Source organism: Halyomorpha halys, unplaced genomic scaffold (genome assembly GCF_000696795.3).
Source record: "Halyomorpha halys isolate HHAL.00 unplaced genomic scaffold, Hhal_1.1 Scaffold98.1, whole genome shotgun sequence".
Lineage (NCBI taxonomy): Eukaryota > Metazoa > Arthropoda > Insecta > Hemiptera > Pentatomidae > Halyomorpha > Halyomorpha halys.
In genome coordinates this window covers 1233075-1255040 of record NW_027107309.1, presented here as the reverse complement: position 1 = coordinate 1255040, position 21966 = coordinate 1233075, and the positions used below count along the sequence as shown (strand labels likewise).

General features: G+C 28.8%; 1 protein-coding gene across 5 annotated transcripts in view; it reads left to right on the top strand.

Moving 5' to 3' along the window:
- LOC106677413 (dipeptidase 1) overlaps positions 1-14356 on the top strand; it is a 485353-nt gene extending 470997 nt beyond the window's left edge. For 3 of the 5 annotated variants that reach the window (XM_067045594.1, XM_067045593.1, XM_067045592.1), the window contains one exon: positions 4815-7212. In XM_067045594.1, coding sequence (XP_066901695.1) covers positions 4815-4916 — 102 coding nt within the window. In that variant the 3' untranslated portion in view covers positions 4917-7212. Of the gene's footprint in view, positions 1-4814; positions 7213-14122 lie in introns of those variants that run through there. The other 2 variants (XR_010842948.1, XR_010842947.1) reach the window with 2 other exon arrangements.
- Positions 14357-21966: the final 7610 nt, after the last annotated feature.

The following is a 21966-nucleotide window of genomic DNA, read 5'->3' as shown; positions in this document are numbered from 1 at the left end:
CATCAGTACACTCTCGTCAGGAAAAATTGGGCTTCGACCATTTTGGGGGAGCTGAAGTAAATGAATTAATATTAAAAATATATGTATATAATATAATAAAATATAAAAATAGTAATAAAGAAATATTACAACAGTCAAAATAAGTTAATTCACATAATTATAAAAGTATGTGAATAATTTAAAAATAGTACAAACACAAGGTAAAGAAAATTAAATATAAAAACAAATCTTATCATGGTCTCATAACTGTCGTTGAAGTAACTAGCCAAATTTTTTGTAATGAATATATTCTCAGTTTTAACTAATTTTAATTTACCTATATATTTGTATTATTCTTTAACTATAACCTTATAAATCAATTTTTTATAATTTGTACCGTCTTGATTATGTTTTTCCGATTTTTTATCTCTTGAGGTTATATTTATACTTCTTGTTTTATTACTTATTTTTAGCATTTTTATTGAATCAGTGTGTCTTTTGTTATGTTCAATAAGGCTTTCATTATTGAATATTACGTAACACTGCTTTATCATTTATTTAGATATAGCTTTTCATAAAAACCATAAATGTAAAATGTAATTTATTCTTCTTGTGTTCTCTCTTCTACAAGTACATTTAAAATATGATTCCATTTCAAACAGTTATCCCTATTTATTATGAAGAAATAATTCTTTCAAAACCATATATTTTCTGATCGCTTAGGAGATCTTGATGCTGAACTAAACTATTTTCTAAAAGGTTTAGGAAAGGAACTCCCTTTTGTAAAAGAGATGTTACCAGTACAGGTTTCTTATTTCTGCTCGTCAGATAAACGATCCCTTGATCCCTTGAAGTGAGAGGAGTCTGAAAAGTTCCGTGATTAACCTCCGTTAAGGTAGCCAAGAATGCTTAAGTGCTCCTTCGGTACTTGACTGCTAGTCTCTTGTAAGTGCAGGGTCAATGTGTGTCTGGGGGCTTGGGCTTGAGTAACTTTCTGCTTCAAAATGTAATTTTCGATACCATCTAAAAACATTGAATAAAGAAACTACTTTACGTTAGAAACTTTATTTAGAACTAGTTATAAGCGTTAAAAATTTATTAAATAATAATTGTGTTTATTTCAGTCAGATTTATAGAATCGAAACTTCAACTTATGATAGATTATTAATTGACAGTATCTTATGATTGTAGAGAGATGATCTGGGTGGTGGTTAAAAAATAGAAGAAAAACTAATAATTTGTTATCCACGTTTCGTCCTATCTTGCAGGGCTTCATCAAGGCTCAGTACACCCTTTATGTAGACTCAGCCCTAACGAAGTCCTGAAATGTGGGGTTACATCGGTTACTAATAAATAAATAATCAATAAATGCCTTTATTGACAGTCACTTGGACCAATTTCCTATAATCACTTTAAAGAAAACTTAAAACATTGTTCAATTTGTTTTAGTAATTTTTACTTCGTATCTGGTTATCTAAAATACTAAATGATAATATGAGCATTTTATTAAAAATAAAACTACATTATTAAGAGAAATATAATTATGATAATAAAATCTATAGGATGCTGCACACGATTTAACTCTATCTGCCACCATAGCTTCTAACCATAATGCTAACTTATAATCATAACTGTATCAACGGAAATTGATATCAAGATTATAACCGCTGATACTGAATATTTATGACACTACTTACTAAATACCTACAACTTATATGGGAAAATATTTTATAGTCCTAACGGCATACATAGTACCTATCCGGACCTAGGTCAAGGGTGAGGCTAGAAAAATTTAATGTTTAATATTAATTATTTTTCTCTATATGCTTGCAGTCCACCAATAGTGTTTTGTGCATTAGTTCTGGAATATTTAACGACAGATCCACAGATCTGACAGAGCCATGACTACGTCATTTCCTTGCATTGTGACAGCTTCCATTATTGCACCATTAGCCACTTGATCCCTTTCTCTCATGGCCAGTATGTGTTAGTTTTATATGTCTTATAGGTGCTCCATTTAGTTTTTCAACGATTGATCATAAGACCGCTTGTTGGAAAACTGTTACTTGTCAATTTTTTTTGGAGACAGTTGTCTTTAGAAAAGTTTTTCCATTGTTGTAAAAGCTTTATTTTGTTTTGTTTTTTCCTTTCAGCCGCTCAGTTATATCTCCTCACTCTATTGGCGTAGACTACCAGTTTCTATAGTATGTTATCCTGCTTCGTTAATTCGAGATTAATTTTAGATATTTGTACGCCTCCAAGATCTAAGACAATTATCTCGTCTATTTTTGTCTTCAGTTTGATTAAAGCATGTTCTGGGCTCCTTATGAAATTGGTAATAACATTAACTTTACGGCACATTATCATTATTATATTCCCAGAGACATTTAAGTTTTTAATAATATTTAATTTGTTGACTGCCAACAAAGAAGTAGTGTTATTGCCTAATACGCCTGCTTGAGTTATTTAATAGTGTTCCTATTTACCATATTCGACAATTATATTAAATTGGTTATTACACCGAATCGCTAAAAAAAATTTTTCAGTTAATCTATTACAGTGTTCAAAATATATCAATATAATCGAAAATTTTAAAGTATGGCCTATGAAAAAAACACTGCTTCGTAAAACTAGTACCTACGGTCTTACCCGGCAATGAAATACTGGACAGACCTCGACTAAGGGTAAAATAATAGAGGATGATTAAAGAGGTGGAGAAAGGAAAGCAGGAGTTGGCTAGAGGCCAGATGCTATTGGATTTAGAGTCCGCGCTCCCTGAAACTGATAGCAAATTTTAATATTTTCGCTGACGTACTGGAGTTGAAGGTAGGATAATGTAGGATTAAAAATATGGAGAAAAAGCATGTTTCCACATGCCAGGGATATTGCGAGTGCTGCATAATCCCTGCTCCTCGTACATTTCTACGTTACTTCAATTTAAAAGATATGACACAACATAGCCCCTCGGCTGTGTTCATTTTTAAGCTATATTAGTAGAAAATTCGTAATCAAAGATTTAATAGTTTTAAAAATTCACTTGTTAATAATTTTAAAAATAACAAAAAAAAAATTAGTATATTACAGGTTATAACATGACTATTATCCTGAAAGAGATATTGAAGATAGTATTAGGAAGAGGGAGAGAGGGTGATTAAAACCAACCTGCTACGGCTATGTGGCGTACAGGGGAGTTTAGATTTTACAGAACAGATTGAAGTTATTTATGAATTCCTCTTTAAGATTTGTCTTTGGTACCTGAAGGCGTTTTTATGTTTCTCACCTCTATGCCGAGTTACATTGACTTTTCCTGTTTAACTATAGGTAACATTTTCTAAGATATTGCCTCCAATAAAAATCCCAGCGCTCCTCTTGCATCTACAGTCACCTACAGTTAAAATGCTCAGTCTACCCACAAGAAACAAGATCCCTTCCTGATTTCTATATCCCTTCCTGATTTCTATATCCCTTCCTGATTTCTATATCCCTTCCTACAGAACTACAACATTTGAACATTTCTCTTCAGCTCGCTGCAGAGCCCTCAGGAATTCCTTCCACCTCGCCAGGCTTCTTCACTATCTTCATTTAGATTTCTTCCTTTACCAATTTCTTCTAATGTCGCGAACTGATGCTCATTAATTATGATATCATAATTTTTTTTTAATAATTTATTTATTGTGATTTACAACTGTATACATATATACACATCAAGTAAATTTGCTGTAAGTGATATTATGACATGATACAAACATGTGGAGAATCTACCCATTGATAGAACTCCAAAAATATTTCTAAAGGAGAGATCTCGAGGCCATCTTCTTTTCAGGCGCCTAGGAGGATTGTTAGGTAGTGAAGGAGAAGCCAGGTAAGAAACGAGTTGGTTTGGGTGGTTGTGAAGTTTATCATGGAATGATTGGTGTCTGGTTCTGGTCAAATCGGGAACATATGGGACATTGAGGTCATGATGGATGATTTGATTTGTGGCAAAGTAAGGAGCATTATGGATTTTACGAAGGATTTTTGACTGTACGGATTCTAGAGGAATTCGATGGTTTAGTGGAGCCCTATACCTCAACTCCGTATGTCCAGTAGGCCTTATAATAGTCATGTAGATCAGTCTTTTGTGATGGATTGGAAGTTTTAACCGTTCATCTAGTAAATGTTGTGATAGTCGTAATTGACGAGCAGTTTCCTATCTTTTCAGTCTTGTATGAGGATTCCATGTCAGTCGTTTGTCCTGATTTAGACCTAAGTTACGGATCTGTTCAACAGGAATAAGTGAGGTATTATTAAAAGATACTGTGGGACAAGACGAAGGGTGAATGTGATTTAGTGGGATTTATTGGAATTTAGTTTAATCCTCCAGTTTTGGCACCATTCTTCAAGGGTGGTGATGTGGGATTGGAGCAATTGGTATACAATGGAAGGTTCATTATTCACTGACAATAGGCATGAATATCATAATTTAAGAATACATGACGATTAGAAGGAAATGATCATATTTTAATTTCCTACATTCACGTTATTTACTTAAATATTTTCTTATTTCTGGCTTATGCGTCTGTGGATATAGACATATGTTTATATTTGTATGTGCGTTTATACATAAGTGTTTAATTTGAATTAATTGATTATTTTATGTTATTAAATTTTGTACTTCTTTTATTTTTACTTTGGAATATGGTTTTATTTTGTTTTGTTTTCTGGTATACATTTTATTCTGACATTGTTTAACTGAGCTATTTTTATAATTTCTCTTTTTGATTAAATATGTATCGAAGTATTGAACAGTTTGCGTGCTATAATGATATATATATATATATATATTTTTGTTAAAGGTGCGTGATAGCTGGGAGGAGGACGGAGTGACTGTAGTGGAGGAGCTGATCGCTGCCTCGGGGCCACGGCCCCCTTCGGACTGCGTCTATATGGACTCCTGATGTGAGGAGACCTAGCGCCCTCCGGGGTAAGGGCGGCATATCCAAGGGGACTCCTCTGATTCCAGGACCTAGGGCTGCGGAGTAAGGAGCAGTACCCCACAGCAAGCAGGCACGCCCATCTGGTTGCCTTGGAGGGTGTCCTGTTGCCATGGTTACTGCGCTGGTAGTCGGGCCGTGTAGGCTTACGAGCGGACGAAATGTCGCTTTCCGGTTTGTCTTCGTGTATTTGTATCTTGGGATAGATAAGTGAGCGAGAGTATCCACTACAAAAACTAACAACTGTTGCCCGATTGATCTTTTTATAGAACTTGCACCCTTCTCTGGACCCTCAGACATTTTTGTAAGTATACACTGCCATTTTGATTATATTTATAGAGCATTCGTTAATAAATTTATAGAATGTCGTATCGATGTTCGTTATAGCTTTCGAGATTTTCGTGATGTCGTATCGACGTTCGTGTAATCACTTTCAGATTTTTGATGAACAATGACACGAATATGACTTTAGAATATAAACGTCCGATCATACGGTTGTTCATTATTGTTTTATGAACATAATTTCAGGACGTTATATATGTTCACTCTCTATGAAGCACAAAGTATAATATTATATAACACAGTTCCTAAGTAATTAATTTATTACTTACTTGTGAAAAATTAGTTCTTCAAACTACTCAGCAATCACTAATTTCATAATTTTTAATTTTTAACATAAGTGAAATCCTCTTTCAAAGCAGCAATATTAAAAATAAATCTTCAACTTAGTTTGCTACTTATACTGAATAATAAAATAAAAGTTGAATCTCTATTTTATTTTAAATTAATTTGAATGAACCGATAAAATGAACTGTTTTAGTTTTTATTTCACAAATATAGGTTTTGTTTATTTTCATATACTCTTATTTTTAAAAAAAATGTACTGACCATTCCTTTAGTTGTTGGATAATTTAGCCATGCACCTAGAAGAATTTTTCTCCGACTTTTCTATTAAATTATCTAAAAGTGACCATGGTAACAAATAGTTATAACCACTGCGTAAGTACAAACACTGAGTGTTTACTTCACTTTCATATCGACTGATATAAATTGATGGGATGAATATAGGCCGAATTTTACCGCACGAATCCGATGTACTAATCCCATTGTTGTAAATTGTAATAACACTATAATATCGATATTCTTATTTAATAAATATATTATAAATAAGCTTAGTGTATGGTATAACCAACTATAATTAGGATTTATAGGTAGGGAATAAAATTAATATTTATTTTGTAAATAGGTCTTATTGGGTCATTTTTATAATGACAGTTTCACTGTATAGAACACCTTTTAAACTTAGTATCGTTGTATTGTAACTAAATAGTTTGCATAACTTATGTCTAGTGTATGTGTAGAATTTATTTAGGGTTTTATGTTATTTAATTATAGGTATACATTCCTATGTGTAAGGTTTTATCATATACATCCTCCTTGAATTTAGGAAGAAAATGTAATTCAAATGGCTGTGAAACGGTTGTAGCTGTTTTTGTTAATTCTTTAATTGTGACTCCATGCTTTGCTCATCTTTGGCTTTTGGTGAATTCCTCAAAATCCTGAAACTATCTTTAGAATTTAATTTCTTTATTTAAAAAAAATTTTAATTATCTGAATCCAACTATTCTAAATAATTCATATTTTGTTAACATATTTTATATTTTATATTGTTCGATCGAGACCCATCAAAATTATGATTGCTTTATATTAAGCCACCTACGTTGAAAATGTACTTTAAAAAAATGTTAAAAATAGTTTTTTTAATCCTCCGCCTAAGCTGTTAATTGGCTGTCACTACCTGTAAAAATTATCATCGCATTTCAATATTTTTGAATTTTATATTGGAAATCAATGAAGTTTTTTTATTCCATTAATTTTATGGGAATATGATATTTTATTAAAAATATTCACATTAAGCATTTTATTTTATTTTAATTAATTAAATTTAACGAGTTTTAAATATAAAAAAAGTTTTATGATAACTTTTGAGGATACGTTTTTTTTTTACCACAAAATGATAACAATATAACATAAATATATAAACGGAAACGCTAAATTCAATATAACTTTACCAGCAGTTCAACTAAACGATTTACAAATTTAAAAATGATTAAAACCGAAACTGGACATTGAATTAGATATGAACAATAAAGAATAAGATATTTTGTTTTAATTTTCAAGAGTCTTTGAGATGTAAAAAACGTAACTAACTTAATTTTTTGTACTTCACTGTTACAATATAACTATTTAAAAAAAAAAAAATTTCAAGAACGGAATAAAATTTTAGTAGTATTTATTTTTAGGAAAAAACTGAAATTTTCCAAAAAAAATGGATTTACATGTACCTTCAAAATTGAATTTGAAAAAATCACAGAGTAGTAATTTTTTTTGTTCATAAAAAAAATGAATGAATCGGTTAATTTGATATGAAACAATACTTAAAGAGTATTTTGAACTAAAATAAATTATTTATTTAAAAATTATATTATTCGAAATATTTCTTTTAATGATATAAAATTAATTAATAAATTTGACTAACGATTACCATAATTCTACATTAAACAGGTTCTTTATTCTGAATACTTTCACAAATGTGAATTGTGATTTTTTATGAAAAACGTACAATATATTGACTTTAGTTTTTTTTTTTTTTTTTTTTTTTTATAATCAAAGGAATTCTAACCAATCGCCAAAGAAAACTAAAATCAAATGCTGCCGCAAAGTCAATAAACTGAAGTACTTCCTAAAGAAACTAAGTTTTTGACAGCCCCAGCATTGGATAATGAATGTTTTAATTTGCTGATAAATAATTTTAAAAAAAAATTACGGTTAGTCGACTCATAAATTAAAAACCATATTATTTTGTTTATTTAGATTAAACATTTGGAATAAAAAAACATTAAACTGTGTAAAAATTCATAACCAGTGTTGTTCGTATTCGTGTTTATTGTTAAGATATTAAAATACGTGTAATACAATATCTATAATGTTAAAAAACACACTTTAAAAATGGGGAAAAATTTGAGCCCTTATTTGATGTAGCTTGTTGTACTGACAATCGATTATAGTTATCCCTAAATTCAATATTGAAAATTATTGATGATTCACCTGAATTTTAAATGCCTATCAAGAATTTTCTTTAATTGATATTTTTTAATGTTAGGGGTTCGTTAAAATTTAAATTCATTGTTAATTATCGAACATCCGTGACAGACGCTTTGAAATAATTGTTGTGCATGGTGTGAAACATTTTTTTATGGAAAATTATAGGTGATTTTCAAAGAAATGGGCAGTTTTTTAATCTGAGTCTGGAATTTATAAGTATGGATAGCACTCTTATCAAGCAGAACAAATATGAGATCAAAACAATTTGATATTGAATTCCCATCTAAATAGTTTGTTTATGGAGGCAAAAAAAAAGAAAGAAGCGACGGCAAGCGTATGCCTCTGTCCTGAATTTTTTTGGATAGACTTTACTTTTAAAAGAGAATAATAAAGCTACTTATCAAAAAAGTTAAATAAAATATTAAAGACCTGATGAAACGCTTTTCCAAAAATAATTATTGCAATGTGCGTTGGAGTGTATTTATGTTGAATTATTAAAAAAATTATTTTAAATATTACTTTAAATGGCCGACCAGAAGCTTGATGTAGATGATTTGGTCAGTTTGGTTTCAGCCGATGCTTTAACTTAAACAATCCCACAGATTCTACGAATTGAGCATTGCTCGGTTTTTGGATAGCACGTAAAAAATAAAAAAAAAAAAGAAGAAAAATTCAGTTTTGACTCTAAAAGTTTGACGTAAATTCCCTGGTTACTAGCGTTTTCAATTCAATGCTCTAAAATATCTTTTCTAATAATTGGAACCATAAATTTTAATAAATTGCAGTATTTCGATATAGCTAGAAAAACTGATTTTCTTTTCCAAAAGAATCCCTGAATAATCATGGATTTTTAGGAAGATCTTGTCAAGATAAAGATATAAAATGTATTGAAGATTCATATTACTATATCTTAGATCATCTTATTATTATTTTATTTTGTAATATTTTTTTTATGTGTTTAACAGTGTCTGAGTAGTGGGTTTTTGTTTTATTTGAAACGTTGTTACATTTTAAAACATGAATGTAGTGAATGAGTATTGACTTTATTTGAGTTAATGTGTGTGGTATTATTATTATATCTTATTAGATTCAAATTCTCTGCCCCTTTCGATGAAAATGACGAATTATTTATATTTTACAATTTCAAAATTTATGCTTGTCAATAAAATAAATTTTGAAGCCACATTAAATATTAATTTAATTTGACCATAAAATTAATCTAGTTCTTAGCTTTCATTAAGTAAGACAACGAAATTCGATCAGACAACGATTTCAGTCTAGTCGCACAAAATTATTATTTAATTTCGATTCTTTTTTCTTTACACATTAGGAATATATACAACAAACATATATTTTTATTGGAAAATGGCACATATCCGCATATTCTGTTTTCACGTATTTTAGTTTATTATCGTTGATTTATATTTTTCTTATAAACATATATGATTCATTTTTTAATTCTTTTATATATATCACTAATTTAAAACAGTTTCAAAGATGTATACAACAGTATAGTGCTCTATTAGGTTTAATTTTTCTTCTGTCGAGAATTCATTATTCTGAAAGAAAAAAAAAAAATCAGAAATAAAACAAAATATCTAACGAACAAAAAGGATACATATTAATATTTATGTTCATGTAATAGTTAATTAGCACACTACATGCATTAATGTCGACCTGGATTTCATAAATACATTCGGTTGTCATGATGTGCCATGTATTTGAATAAAAATGCCCACTAATTAAAAATGAATTTTTTTTTTTTTACTTTTATTCATTTATATTATATTGATTTTAATCATCAAGTTCATTTATATTATATTAATTTTAATCATCAATTTCATTTATATTATATTGATTTTAATCATTAATTTCATTTATATTATATTGATTTTAATCATTAATTTCATTTATATTATATTGATTTTAATCATTAATTTCATTTATATTATATTAATTTTAATCATCCATTTCATTTATATTATATTAATTTTAATCATCAATTTTATTTATATTATATTAATTTCAATCATTAATTCCGAACCTAAAAATTGATTGGGGATTAAAAAAAACACGTATATTAAAAAATTAACATTTTTGTTTTAGCTTCACATTTATGGATTACTTGCCTGACTTATTCCTCCCCCCCCCCACCAAATACCAGTACTTCGAATCGTAGTCCTTTTACCATTCAAACGAATTCTCATTTTTGAAATATAAATCTTTAAAGTTGTTTTAGTGAGATATTGAATAATCATCATCTTGATCTTGCTTTAGGCCATTTTTTTTTCTTTTTAAGGTAATCATTTTTTCCCCAATTCGTAAAAATTATCTTGTACATCCTTTGCATATATATATACGTATGTATGTATTCACTTATAGTCTATGAAATATATTATGTAATTAGACAAAGCTTGACTCTCCGCGATTGAATTTGCGGAAACGGCTCTGTGTTCCTGTCTTGTAAGTAGTTGTCTCTTTCAATGCTAGACTGCATGCGTGTGTAGAAAATTTTTTCTATTGGCTTACACTATCTAAGGGTCTTCTAAGTTTTTTGATAAGGCTCAAATCACTCCAAGACAATCTGGTTGGGTAAACAACAGCCGAAATAATTGTATTAAATCACTCTCATTATTTATAATAATATTCATTATTATTAGATTTACATTTATACCACATTGTAAAAAAATATAATGTATACAACAGTGTATTTAATGTATATTGTGTATGTTAAATTATTGTGTATTTGTATTGGGGCACTAGCAAACCGGTGCACACCTAGTAAGTAGTCGCTTGGCTCTTGGTATATTCTATAAATTTTATAAAATTATATAAAAAAAAAAAAGAAAATAACAAAATTTGCCTTTAAAAAAAAATTGAATGGATGTAATGTTATTATTTAAATTGTCTATAAACGTTCGGGGTAGAAGAGTTTTCTTGTTTATATTTTATAAATCGCTCAATTTATAAACTCTTGACTAGAAGGTGATAAGGGTCTTTGGAAAGTCTTTGTGCCAAGTCGTAAATACAGATTGTGATGAAAAGCCTGTTTGTATTAATAAGAGATCTTTATAAATATCTTGTTAATTGTTTGTTTATCAATTTGTTTATTTTAGGAAGTTGTTAAAAAATAAATACTATTGTATGTATATCGTGTAATATGAAACACGTCAGAATGTTTAGTAATATAGAATTTAGTGATTGTAATTACAACAAACAAATACAAAAACTTGACTGTTTTTGAAACAAAGGTTGGTTTTATGATTACGAACCAAACTTCTGAAGCAGTTTCGATCTAATTATACATTTTTTTTTTTCGAAGAGAACTAAATTTTTCAATTGTAAGGTTTTATATATATAAAAAAAAAAAAGAATCGAACCAAAAAAATGTAGACCTTGTGTTCGAAATATTTTCATAAAATATATGTAAAATGTAACAGTGATTCTGTTAGCTGCCAAAGTGCGTTGTGATGATATTTAGTGCATATTGTAGGGTATATTTTCCTCCATACTTTATGGTATCTATTTTACGATCAATATTTCCCATGTTGTAGGAGTCTCCAAGCACCAGGTTTTGTTGTGGGATTTGTGCTATTTATTGTAAACATATTGTTCATCTATTTTTGAATCTTGTAAAGAGGTACTGAAGAGAAAAAAAAATTAAACTATCTATAAATTTTCGTATTGTGAATATTATTAATAACTTTTCGATTGATACATTGTTTCTTCAGGCAACGAAAAATAAACTTGATCTTTAACAGGACCAATGTTTGACTTTTATGAAACTGTTTTTTCATAATGGTGATAATTTGTGTGTTGATTTTCGTGAGAAAGGTGTTTTGTGGTTTGATAAAGGCAGGGCGAGCATTTAGTAACCTATGTTGGTCGAAGAATCTTGAATAAATTCATGTGACATGGTTTAACTTAGATAAAACCTCATTTATTAAAACAAACAAAGAGTAAGATTTTTAATTTTGTTCGGTTAATTCGAAGTATGCAAATACCTACAATTGATATTTTTTAATCTGTTTTAAAATATTTTTCGGGGATGTTTTCCTATTGTAAATATGCAATATATTTGAAAAAATAAACTTTAGCCTTTTTTTGGAAACAAAAATTATCATTTTTGTTTTTATTTCACTCTATAGGATTTTAGTGGTTCTTTTAGTGTAATACTGCCTTGTTATTGAATCCCAGGTATTCATAATTAAGTTTATAAACTGGCACAAAGTATTCCTATGCCCTATGTGCTCTATTGCTTCAACACTTTGAACACGTTTGATGACACATTATCGAGGAAACTCACTTTTTTAGATTGCGTTCCAATAGATAGGAAGAGCTTTAGCACCTTCGTTTCACCTTGGATTGTCCCGATCCGTGTTTAGTACTGTCCTAGCTTCCACCAGTTACGATTGTTCCGTGTTCCGCCTCCTTTATGTTTTTAAAAAAAAAACGAATTTATTCAAATTTATTTTTAATATATATAAACTTATTTATTTTATTTTATATACTTACTTCCAATAGCATTGTTCAAATATTCTAAAAGGTTTTTTTATATACATTATTTGGGATTAATTCTCGTTGAATAAATGTTTTATAGAAAATTTGGTAATATATAATAACTTTTTAGAGTTCTTTTTTAGTAATTAAAAAAAATTTATGTATCAACTGATTGCAGAAATATATTTAATGGTTCAATCGTTTCAATAGGTTCATAGGCCTTTTTAAAATTTATGTTAAGTTAGTGAAATATATCACTAATATCTATATCTAATATTCTAATAGAAATTCATTTAGTCTGTGCCTGATGATACGAAAACATCCCTAAACTTAAATTTAAAATTATAAATTAGATTTATGCTACTTTCAGTGATTATAACGTTACCTTTGTTTAATATTTCGTTCTCATAATTGTTCTGAATCAGTATCGACACTGGTAGTTTTAAGAATTAATTAATATTGCACTATTGTAGTAGCTTCTTAGAATTTTCACTAAGTATCGTATACTTGAAACTTTGAATATTTTTTATTGAATAAGAAGTATTTGAATATAGTGTTACAACTCAAAACAGAGCTGAACACTTGATGCTGTAGTAATATTTTTGTATACTTTAATATTGAATCGAAGTCTTTTCGTTGAGGTATTTTATACATACAGTTAAGAAACATTGTAGTTATAATATTTATTTTGTACTATACACTATAGTTCGTTGTATAGCGATCTCAAGCACACTTTGCACAAATAACTAATGTATTTTGTTCAAATCTTTGTGATTGCATTTTTGAAATTTGTTTAGTTTTCTGATACAGATAGCACTAAAGATTTGCCAAAAACGTTTATAGAATCAAATTCTTCAAAATGTAAGCAATGTAATAGATTTATTATAACAGTGAAATTGCTAGTTGACAAAAAAAAAAAAAAATGATCTTTCGAAATTTTTTATTTGACATTTAACCATGTATTTTTGTGTTTATTTTAACAAAATCTTCAGAATGGGTTAATGGTTTTGTTTTTTATAGTTGATTGTTTACGTCCCTGTATAAATGAAGTAATTTACTTTACCAATATTGTAAGTAGTCATAGTACAAATACTAAGACTCTAAATTATTGTAAGAAAATGTCCAATTATATACACCTTTTATTTTGTTTTTTAAAAATTCAAGGTTTGGTCTACTCATTTTATATGTAATATTTTTACAATTATTATCCGTGTTATATATAACAATATGAACTTTTGTATGTTTATTGATTGATTTTTATTGTCAAATAAAACGACCAAATATACTTTGTAAATTATTCCAAAAAAAAAATATATGTATATGTATCAATTAGTTTTTAGAAAATTGTAGGGTACACTGCCCAAAAGACCATTCTAGCGTGTTATTAGTTACGTGTTCTAGCCATTTAAGATGGTCATGTCTAAAGACATGAACCAAAGGGAATCCGACACGCTCCATTTGAAAAATGTTTAAATTTTGACATTTAACATTGGTTAAATATTTATATAATGTTAAAAAAAATATATATACGAAAGTTATTAAAATGATCGTTTTGTATTCGACAGGGAACTGAATTGGAAATTGTTTAAAACTTTCCTGTCGGATCAGATATTATATTACATGATATTAAAAAAAAAAAAAGAAAAAGTTGTACTTTTATAAATACAATTATTTATTAAATACCTGAAGGTTATTACCCTAACTTTTGTAAATTGTAGATTGCAATTTATATGAGAAAATTCCATCCAGTAAATATGAAGGGTGTAACATTGGATTAAGAAATACACGGATAAATGTTCCACATGAGTTTTATTTTCAACCCAAATTGAAACTGCGCCAAAAGGTCAAGCACAACTAGTCATCATGGTAAAATCCAGCATCAGGTATTTATGTTTTTTATGGTTGATTTGTAAACATTGATTCGTTGAAACATGGATGTATTATACATATATATTCATAATTATGTATTTTTTTAAAGATTTAAAATTTCTTATTTATCTATCATTTGCTATATTCCATACCTGTTGTCTTTGGGATGCCAGGATAATTACTGAAGAAAATTATTAAAAATAATTTATACTAATTCAAATTAGTTGAGTTCTTAAAACTATTATGATTGGATTACTTTTCCAAAGGCATAGTGTGTTACTAGTTAGATATCTTCATAACTTATTATTACCTTTGAAATGCATAATATATTAGGGAGTGGTATTGGGTAATATCCTCAAAGCTACACAAACGAAAAAAGTATTTATTTACATTTTTAATATACCCATGGACAATATAAAATATTAATATTAACACACACAATTTTGATCCAAATATACTCTTAACTTTTATTTTTAGAAATTCTCCAAAGTTTCGGCCCTCTGGCCATTTTCTAGGAGACATTATTAGATATTGATATTGATAGATATGATAGTCATATTCTTTATAAAATTTTCTGCAGGCTAATTGCCCATGTCATATATAACTTTTTATATTTTAAATCTAGAACTTATTCACGTAAGTTCAAATTTAAATGAATTATTTAAAATTAAATAATTTTCCCTTTTTCTACATAAAAACATCATTTATTACTGGTGTTTAAGAAAAGAATATTTATGTGAAAAAGTTTTATATTTAAAATATAAAATGTTGTTTTTGTTGATTGTTGCTTAAAGGCGTAAAACCCTCTGGTCATCAACGCCTATGGCATGATAAAAGTAAAAAAAAAATAATTAAAAAAAAAAGAAAATAAAAATCGAAGAGGAGTTATAATTTATAAAGAAGGCGATGTGCTTTTGAAAATTCAAACACTAATGTAATTTTAGCTTCCTCATCTGTGAGAGCTTTTGATAAATTTGGGGTCAGTCCTATCTTGTTTATTGTAGGCGAATAGTGAGTACATTCTTCAAAAATATGTCAAGTCGTAAGAATGGACTGACAATATTTTCACGTTGGAAGTGGAAGTTTTCTGATCAGGCGAGAGTGCGTGAGGAGCGTATGACCTATTCTCAAGCGGGTTAGAGCAACTTCCTCCCTACGGCTGTTGCGCTAGGATGTTGACCATGGTTTTACTGATCGTTTTATTTATTTTAATTTACTAGGAGAGCTTTCATCCCACTTGGCCAGCCATTTTTCTAATATTTATAATTTGAGGGGTGAACTGAGTTCTGATGGGGTAAGAACGCCGGTGCCTCGGCCAGGGAGCGTGAGTGCCTCTCTGGCAGCTTTGTCTGCGAACTCGTTACCAACAATGCCAATGTTGCTTGGAGCCCATATGAAAATAATGGATTTACCTAGTTGTGATAATTTTAGAAGAAAAGATTGATGTATATAAATATAAAATGTTATAATATGACATGGCCAATTAGCCTCTGCAGAAAAAATTGTCTAGAAAGGTTGTCTCCTTGAAAATGGCCTGATGGCCAAAATGTTAGAGAATTTTTGAAAATAAAAGTTGAAAGTATATTTGGATCGAAATTTTGTGTGTTAATAATTAAATTAACCACTCTCAAACAATAATTATAATAAATCATTAATCTGATAATATATTAAAATGATTCAGGCAGCTAATTTTCCAATAAAATATATTTACATCATATGAATGCCTATGCATGTGGTGGTAGGAGGTGAGTTGCATGTCGTGGTAGGAGGTGAGTTGCATGGCTATCATCTCTTCATGAAGGTCTACTTGAAGTGTCTTTACTCTGTCACCTTATAGTACCTGCCGGATTCACTAGTGCCCAAGAATTGCTTTAATTATACCAGTCTTCATAATTAAAGAATTTTTAGATCTGTATGTTAAATTATGAAACGATTTTTTTCGCCATTTTCGATTCTTCACAGTTTGGACGTAAATCATCAACAGATAAAAGTATACCATTCATGGTTTGGAGATTCTAGAGATAGGAGCTCTGCAGAAAAAGTAGATAAGGTTAGGAAATCTAACTATAGGGAATCTATAGGAAAATAGGAACAATAATCTCAATATGCGACAGTTATGACCTATTAATTATTAAATTAAAATTCTAAAAATTATAGACGTTAATGGGTTGACGTATATAAAATTTGTTTTTCAAATAATTCCCTAGAACAGTAGGCTGCCCAATACCACGAAAGATATTTATGTTTTATTGAACAAAATGAAAAAAAATCCAAGTAAAATCACTAGTGCCTAAGAGTAATAATTTACGGAAAAAATCGTTACAATTTCCCGTATTCAATATTCTCTCCCGCTGTCTAAATAAAATCGTTTTGCGTTCATGTAATTCATTACTGGTGTGTGCAGTTATTGCAAAAAATCAATTAATGTGTTTTGCTTAATGTTTTGTCCAACATACGATTATTAAATTAAATACTGTGCTAATTTCCCGTATTCAATATTCTCTCCCGCTGTCTAAATAAAATCGTTTTGCATTCATGTAACTCATTACTGGTGGGTGCAGTTATTGCAAAAAATCAATTAATGTGTTTTGCTTAATGTTTTGTCCAACATACGATTATTAAATTAAATACTGTGTTAATTTCACGTATTCAATATTCTCTCCCGCTGTCTAAATAAAATCGTTTTGCGTTCATGTAATTCATTACTGGTGTGTGCAGTTATTGCAAAAAATCAATTATTGTGTTTTGCTTAATGTTTTGTCCAACATACGATTATTAAATTAAATACTGTGCTAATTTCCCGTATTCAATATTCTCTCCCGCTGTCTAAATAAAATCGTTTTGCGTTCATGTAATTCATTACTGGTGTGTGCAGTTATTGCAAAAAAACAATTAATGTGTTTTGCTTAATGTTTTGTCCAACATACGATTATTAAATTAAATACTGTGCTAATGCTAAGAGTTAAACTGTTCAACCCTTTTAAAGCCCCGTTAAAGTGCTTGTGCAGAGATGGAGTGGTTGTATTACCGATCTGCAGTAGTAATCTCAACGTTAGAGAAAATCATATTGAGCCCGAGGTTTCCTAGATAAAATAAACATAATGTTAATCTTGAAACGTATTATTATTTTAATTTTTTTTTATAATTAACCGCATCGAACAAGAACAACAAATTCAAATTTCTTTGAATTGTTTTTCAAATCAAGATACCTTAAATTCAAAAATTGGGAAAAAAAAAAGACTTCCCACGACAATTCTCCAAATTGTTAATCTTAAAACTATAAGATGTAAATTTAAGGATGAAAGAATAATACACCAAAAGATTTGCACATTATATTTCCTGAATAACAGGCATGGATATAATATTATAGGAACTTTCTAAAGGCTTGAAAGACACGATAATATATATCTCTACTATAGATGATGTTACACAATGGTTTATTCTAACACAGTAATACTAGATATATAGTAATATTATATATTTTATATAATTCATCATAGTAATATTAGTGTTTACACAAAGTTAGTATGGATGGATAATGGACATATTTAGAAAAAAAAAATTCTAAAACATACTACAACTACTATGTCCAATAATTAAGCACATAATTTTATATTTTATAAAAATTACAAAAATATTAATTTGGCTCTATAATTCCATAGAAGTTTTGTAATAAGCATTATTTTAACAAGCACGTAGAATAAGTCTTTGATTAACTAAACCAGATTCGATAAACAATTTTCATAAATCACTAACAGTAATAAATATGATTATTTTTACTTAATAACAATCAAAAAAAGAGTAAATATAAATAATTTCGTATAATAACATTATAATAAATATTTGAGATTAGCAATTAGGAAAGTTAAGAGCCAACAGTCTCTTAAAATTAAGGTGAATAGATCATCGCTATAATATTATAAGTGGTCTCTTTTGACAAATGATTCATTAGTAATGACTAAGTAACTCTTCACTCTGACTCATTTATTATGTGAATGTAAACTCATTACTCATCCCTTATTCACTTTAATAAATCTCAACTCTGATCTAAGGCTTGTACTGATTTTATAGATTGAATCCATTCGAAACAAACCAAATAAGCGAGGACAAATTTGGATTGTGATGCATAGCTGTAATTTCCTAAGCATCTCAAAGTAAGAGAGGTCTTGAGTTCTGAACTTACTTTTTTTTCATAGCTTTTAAACACTTTAATATCGATATATAATTAACCATTAATTGACTATTAACCAGATTGTACCTCTGTAGTGACAAATAACACTTGTTAGAATGTAATAAAATTGAAATTTATTGAATTTATATTGACATTCAAAGGAAACCTGTCAGAATCGAGAAACAAGGTAAAATTGATAGCTTTGATTTTAAATTTGAAAATAAATTCGCCTCATTTTTAATATTTAATACTAAAATTATTTTAACATTATATGAAAACAAAATTTTCTCACAAAACTGGTCTAGTCGGTGCAAAAATTAGCGCTGAATTTCATTTTTAAAACAATAAAATAACATATTAGCAAGTTGGCATATTCATTTTTAATTTGTTTCACTATCTGACCTTCACGTATATATATACGTGTTCTACTCCAAGGACCCGGGTTTGAATCTGGCTCTGACAGATATTTATCATGTTACTGTAGCCATGAATCATGCTCAACCCAACGTCATAAAGTAGGTACCCCTAGTTTGGAAAAAATCTGGCGGTCAATTGCGATTCTGACCAAATTACCTCCATGCGCAACCGCTGGTCCAGTAACAGGACTTTACAAATTATTGCACCTCTGATCCTCTAAATCTGACCTGACAGTGTTATATATTATTATTATTTTATTTTATTAGTACGAATTAAAAACACTATTGTTCCTTATTCAAATATTTTTTCTTCTACATGCATAAAACGAGAGAAAATCTTTTCTTTTAAATTGGAAATTTGAAAAATTATTTGAAATTTTGTAGGACGCAACCTAAACATCCCATTCGTTGCAGACTTGGCCCTAGATTGGTACATTTTCTTTCATTCCAAAAAACCTAAACCACACAAACCTATTAGTTCTTAATCTCTCATCCTTAAAAATCGCTGATAATCCTCTGAGGAGTGTAAAAAGAAGCTGACCACAGGATCTTCTAATTTAAAGAATCATTAAAGGACCTTTGGGTGGTTCCTTTCCAGCACTCATGTGTTCTGAAACATTTGTCATATTTACTTATTGTATTTTTGTAATAAAATAAAGTTATAAAACTTTGGACAAAAAAAAAAAAAAAAATCGGTCTACAAATGTTCGACATAAAATAAAAATAAATAAATATTATTGGTTAAATAAATCCTAACTGTTGATTAATCTTGTTCTTTTGAGGCCAAATAGTATCTTCTGTTAGTGTTTACCTGTCATAAAAAATTCATGCAAGAATAATTATATCGAGAAGATGTATAACAGTGGTTGTTAGTTAACAGCTCGGAAAATGGTCCTACACTGATTTTTCAATTATTTATTAGCCCAATTGCTCAACAAAGCAGTTATCATGAAATATATATTTCCCTGATTGGAAGGGAGGATTTGGGCTCTCCCGCCAAGGATAGCCTAAGGCTAAAATCGTAATCGATGATTAATATGAAATTGATTTATTTATATCTTGATTAACCAAAATAAATAGGCCAAGGATTAATTAATAACGCATGCGAGGCTAATACGATCTTTTTATAAATCAAGATGTAGATAAATTATTTTATTTATCAATTGTTGATTATATCGTCTGACCTTACCATGGGACATCCAAATGTAAAATTAATTCTAAAACGAAGATCAAATACCTTATGAGATCAATAATTATGATGATTATCATAATTATGAAATTAAACTTATTAATTAAATAATCTAATAAAATTAAATTAATATAAGTGTACAAAGGGGTAGTTCTTATCAAAATGACGTATTCTCGTTTCTAAATTTTTCTATTCTATGGTTCATGTACTGTAATATGAACCAGCAAAGGAAAAACCAAACAGCATTATTATTGAAAATTCTCTATATATTTATATGAACTAAGCTTACCAATTTTATGGGGTAATCCTGTTAGCAAAGTTGCAGAGCCTATACTATTTTATTACAAACTATGAAAAATGTCTACGTTAAGTGTAGATTTTTCTGTATACAGTGTTACCCTACGGTTAATACTTTAATATTGTGGTGTTACTATTTTTTTAAGTTATAATTTTAACTACATAAATACAATAATTAACTACACAATATAATAAATATATTACGTAAGTAATCCCAAAAGTACGGTCTCCTATTTTTATAGAAATACTAAATTCTGTAGAATCTTAAACATTAATTTGATTTTCTATATAATACCCATTTCGGTCTAAGCAATTGCGAAGACGATGACGGTTTCCATGGCTACGTTATACCAAGTTCTTTCCATATCAGTGAGAACATCGACCAAATCCTCTTTCAATCGAGGGAATTATTGACTAAGTCAATTTGTCTAGGGAGAGTGTTTGATAATGATTCACGTTTATTATGATTCAAAAGGGCACAGAGTCGATTAGCAATAACTCCTTTTGATTAAGAAACACAGTTGCCATGACTATGTAGGCTGGCAATTATTATTTTTTTTTTTTACTTTAATAAACTTTAAATGTTATTATACAAAGTTTCCGTCGTTAACTATTCCCTAAATTGAAATAATGTTTGACTGAAAGGCGATTTAACTCCGAGGAGAAAGACGAGCTTCAACGTATTCTCAAGGACATGGCGGGGAACTGGTATAACATAAACATTAAATAATTTTTTCAGCTTCTTTTAAAATGCATTGATTGAAGTGACCATTATGTGGAATAAGAACCAACTTTTAAAATAATATAAATAAAATGGAAATTTTATATTATAATATTATTAATCATGAGAGATAGTTGACTTATGCGAGAAGATAGTTGTGGGTGTTGCGGTCAAAATAAAACACAAATAAGTTGAAGTAACTTATTTAATCGTGCCAACGTTTCGGCCAGAATTTCTAGCCTTCATCGGGGCTAAGAACAGAACAAGATAATATTAATAATATTATTATTTTCAATTTTTTTTTCTATTTATTTCTCTTGTTAAACTTATCTTATATTTTGCTTATTTATCTAATATTATGGTTACCCATTCCATTTGTAACATATATTTTAATTCTCTCAATTTTAATTTTTCCTTCTATAATTTTAATTTTCTAATTATTAATAAACTAGTATATTCATATTCCATTGCATTATATAACTTGTTTTTTTTTTATTTCCTTAGTTATGTTATTTTACCTACTTATTCAATTATCTATGTATACATTTTATTTTCCACTTCTTTCATCACTTAAATTCCATTCTGTACAATTATTTACTTTATGTCATTCTGTTTATATTTTATTTTTTATTTTCTGTATTCATTGGTTGTTATCTTGATCTGTTCTTAGCCCTGATGAAGGCTAGAAATTCTGACCGAAACGTTGACACGATTAAATAAGTTACTTCAACTTATTTGTGTTTATA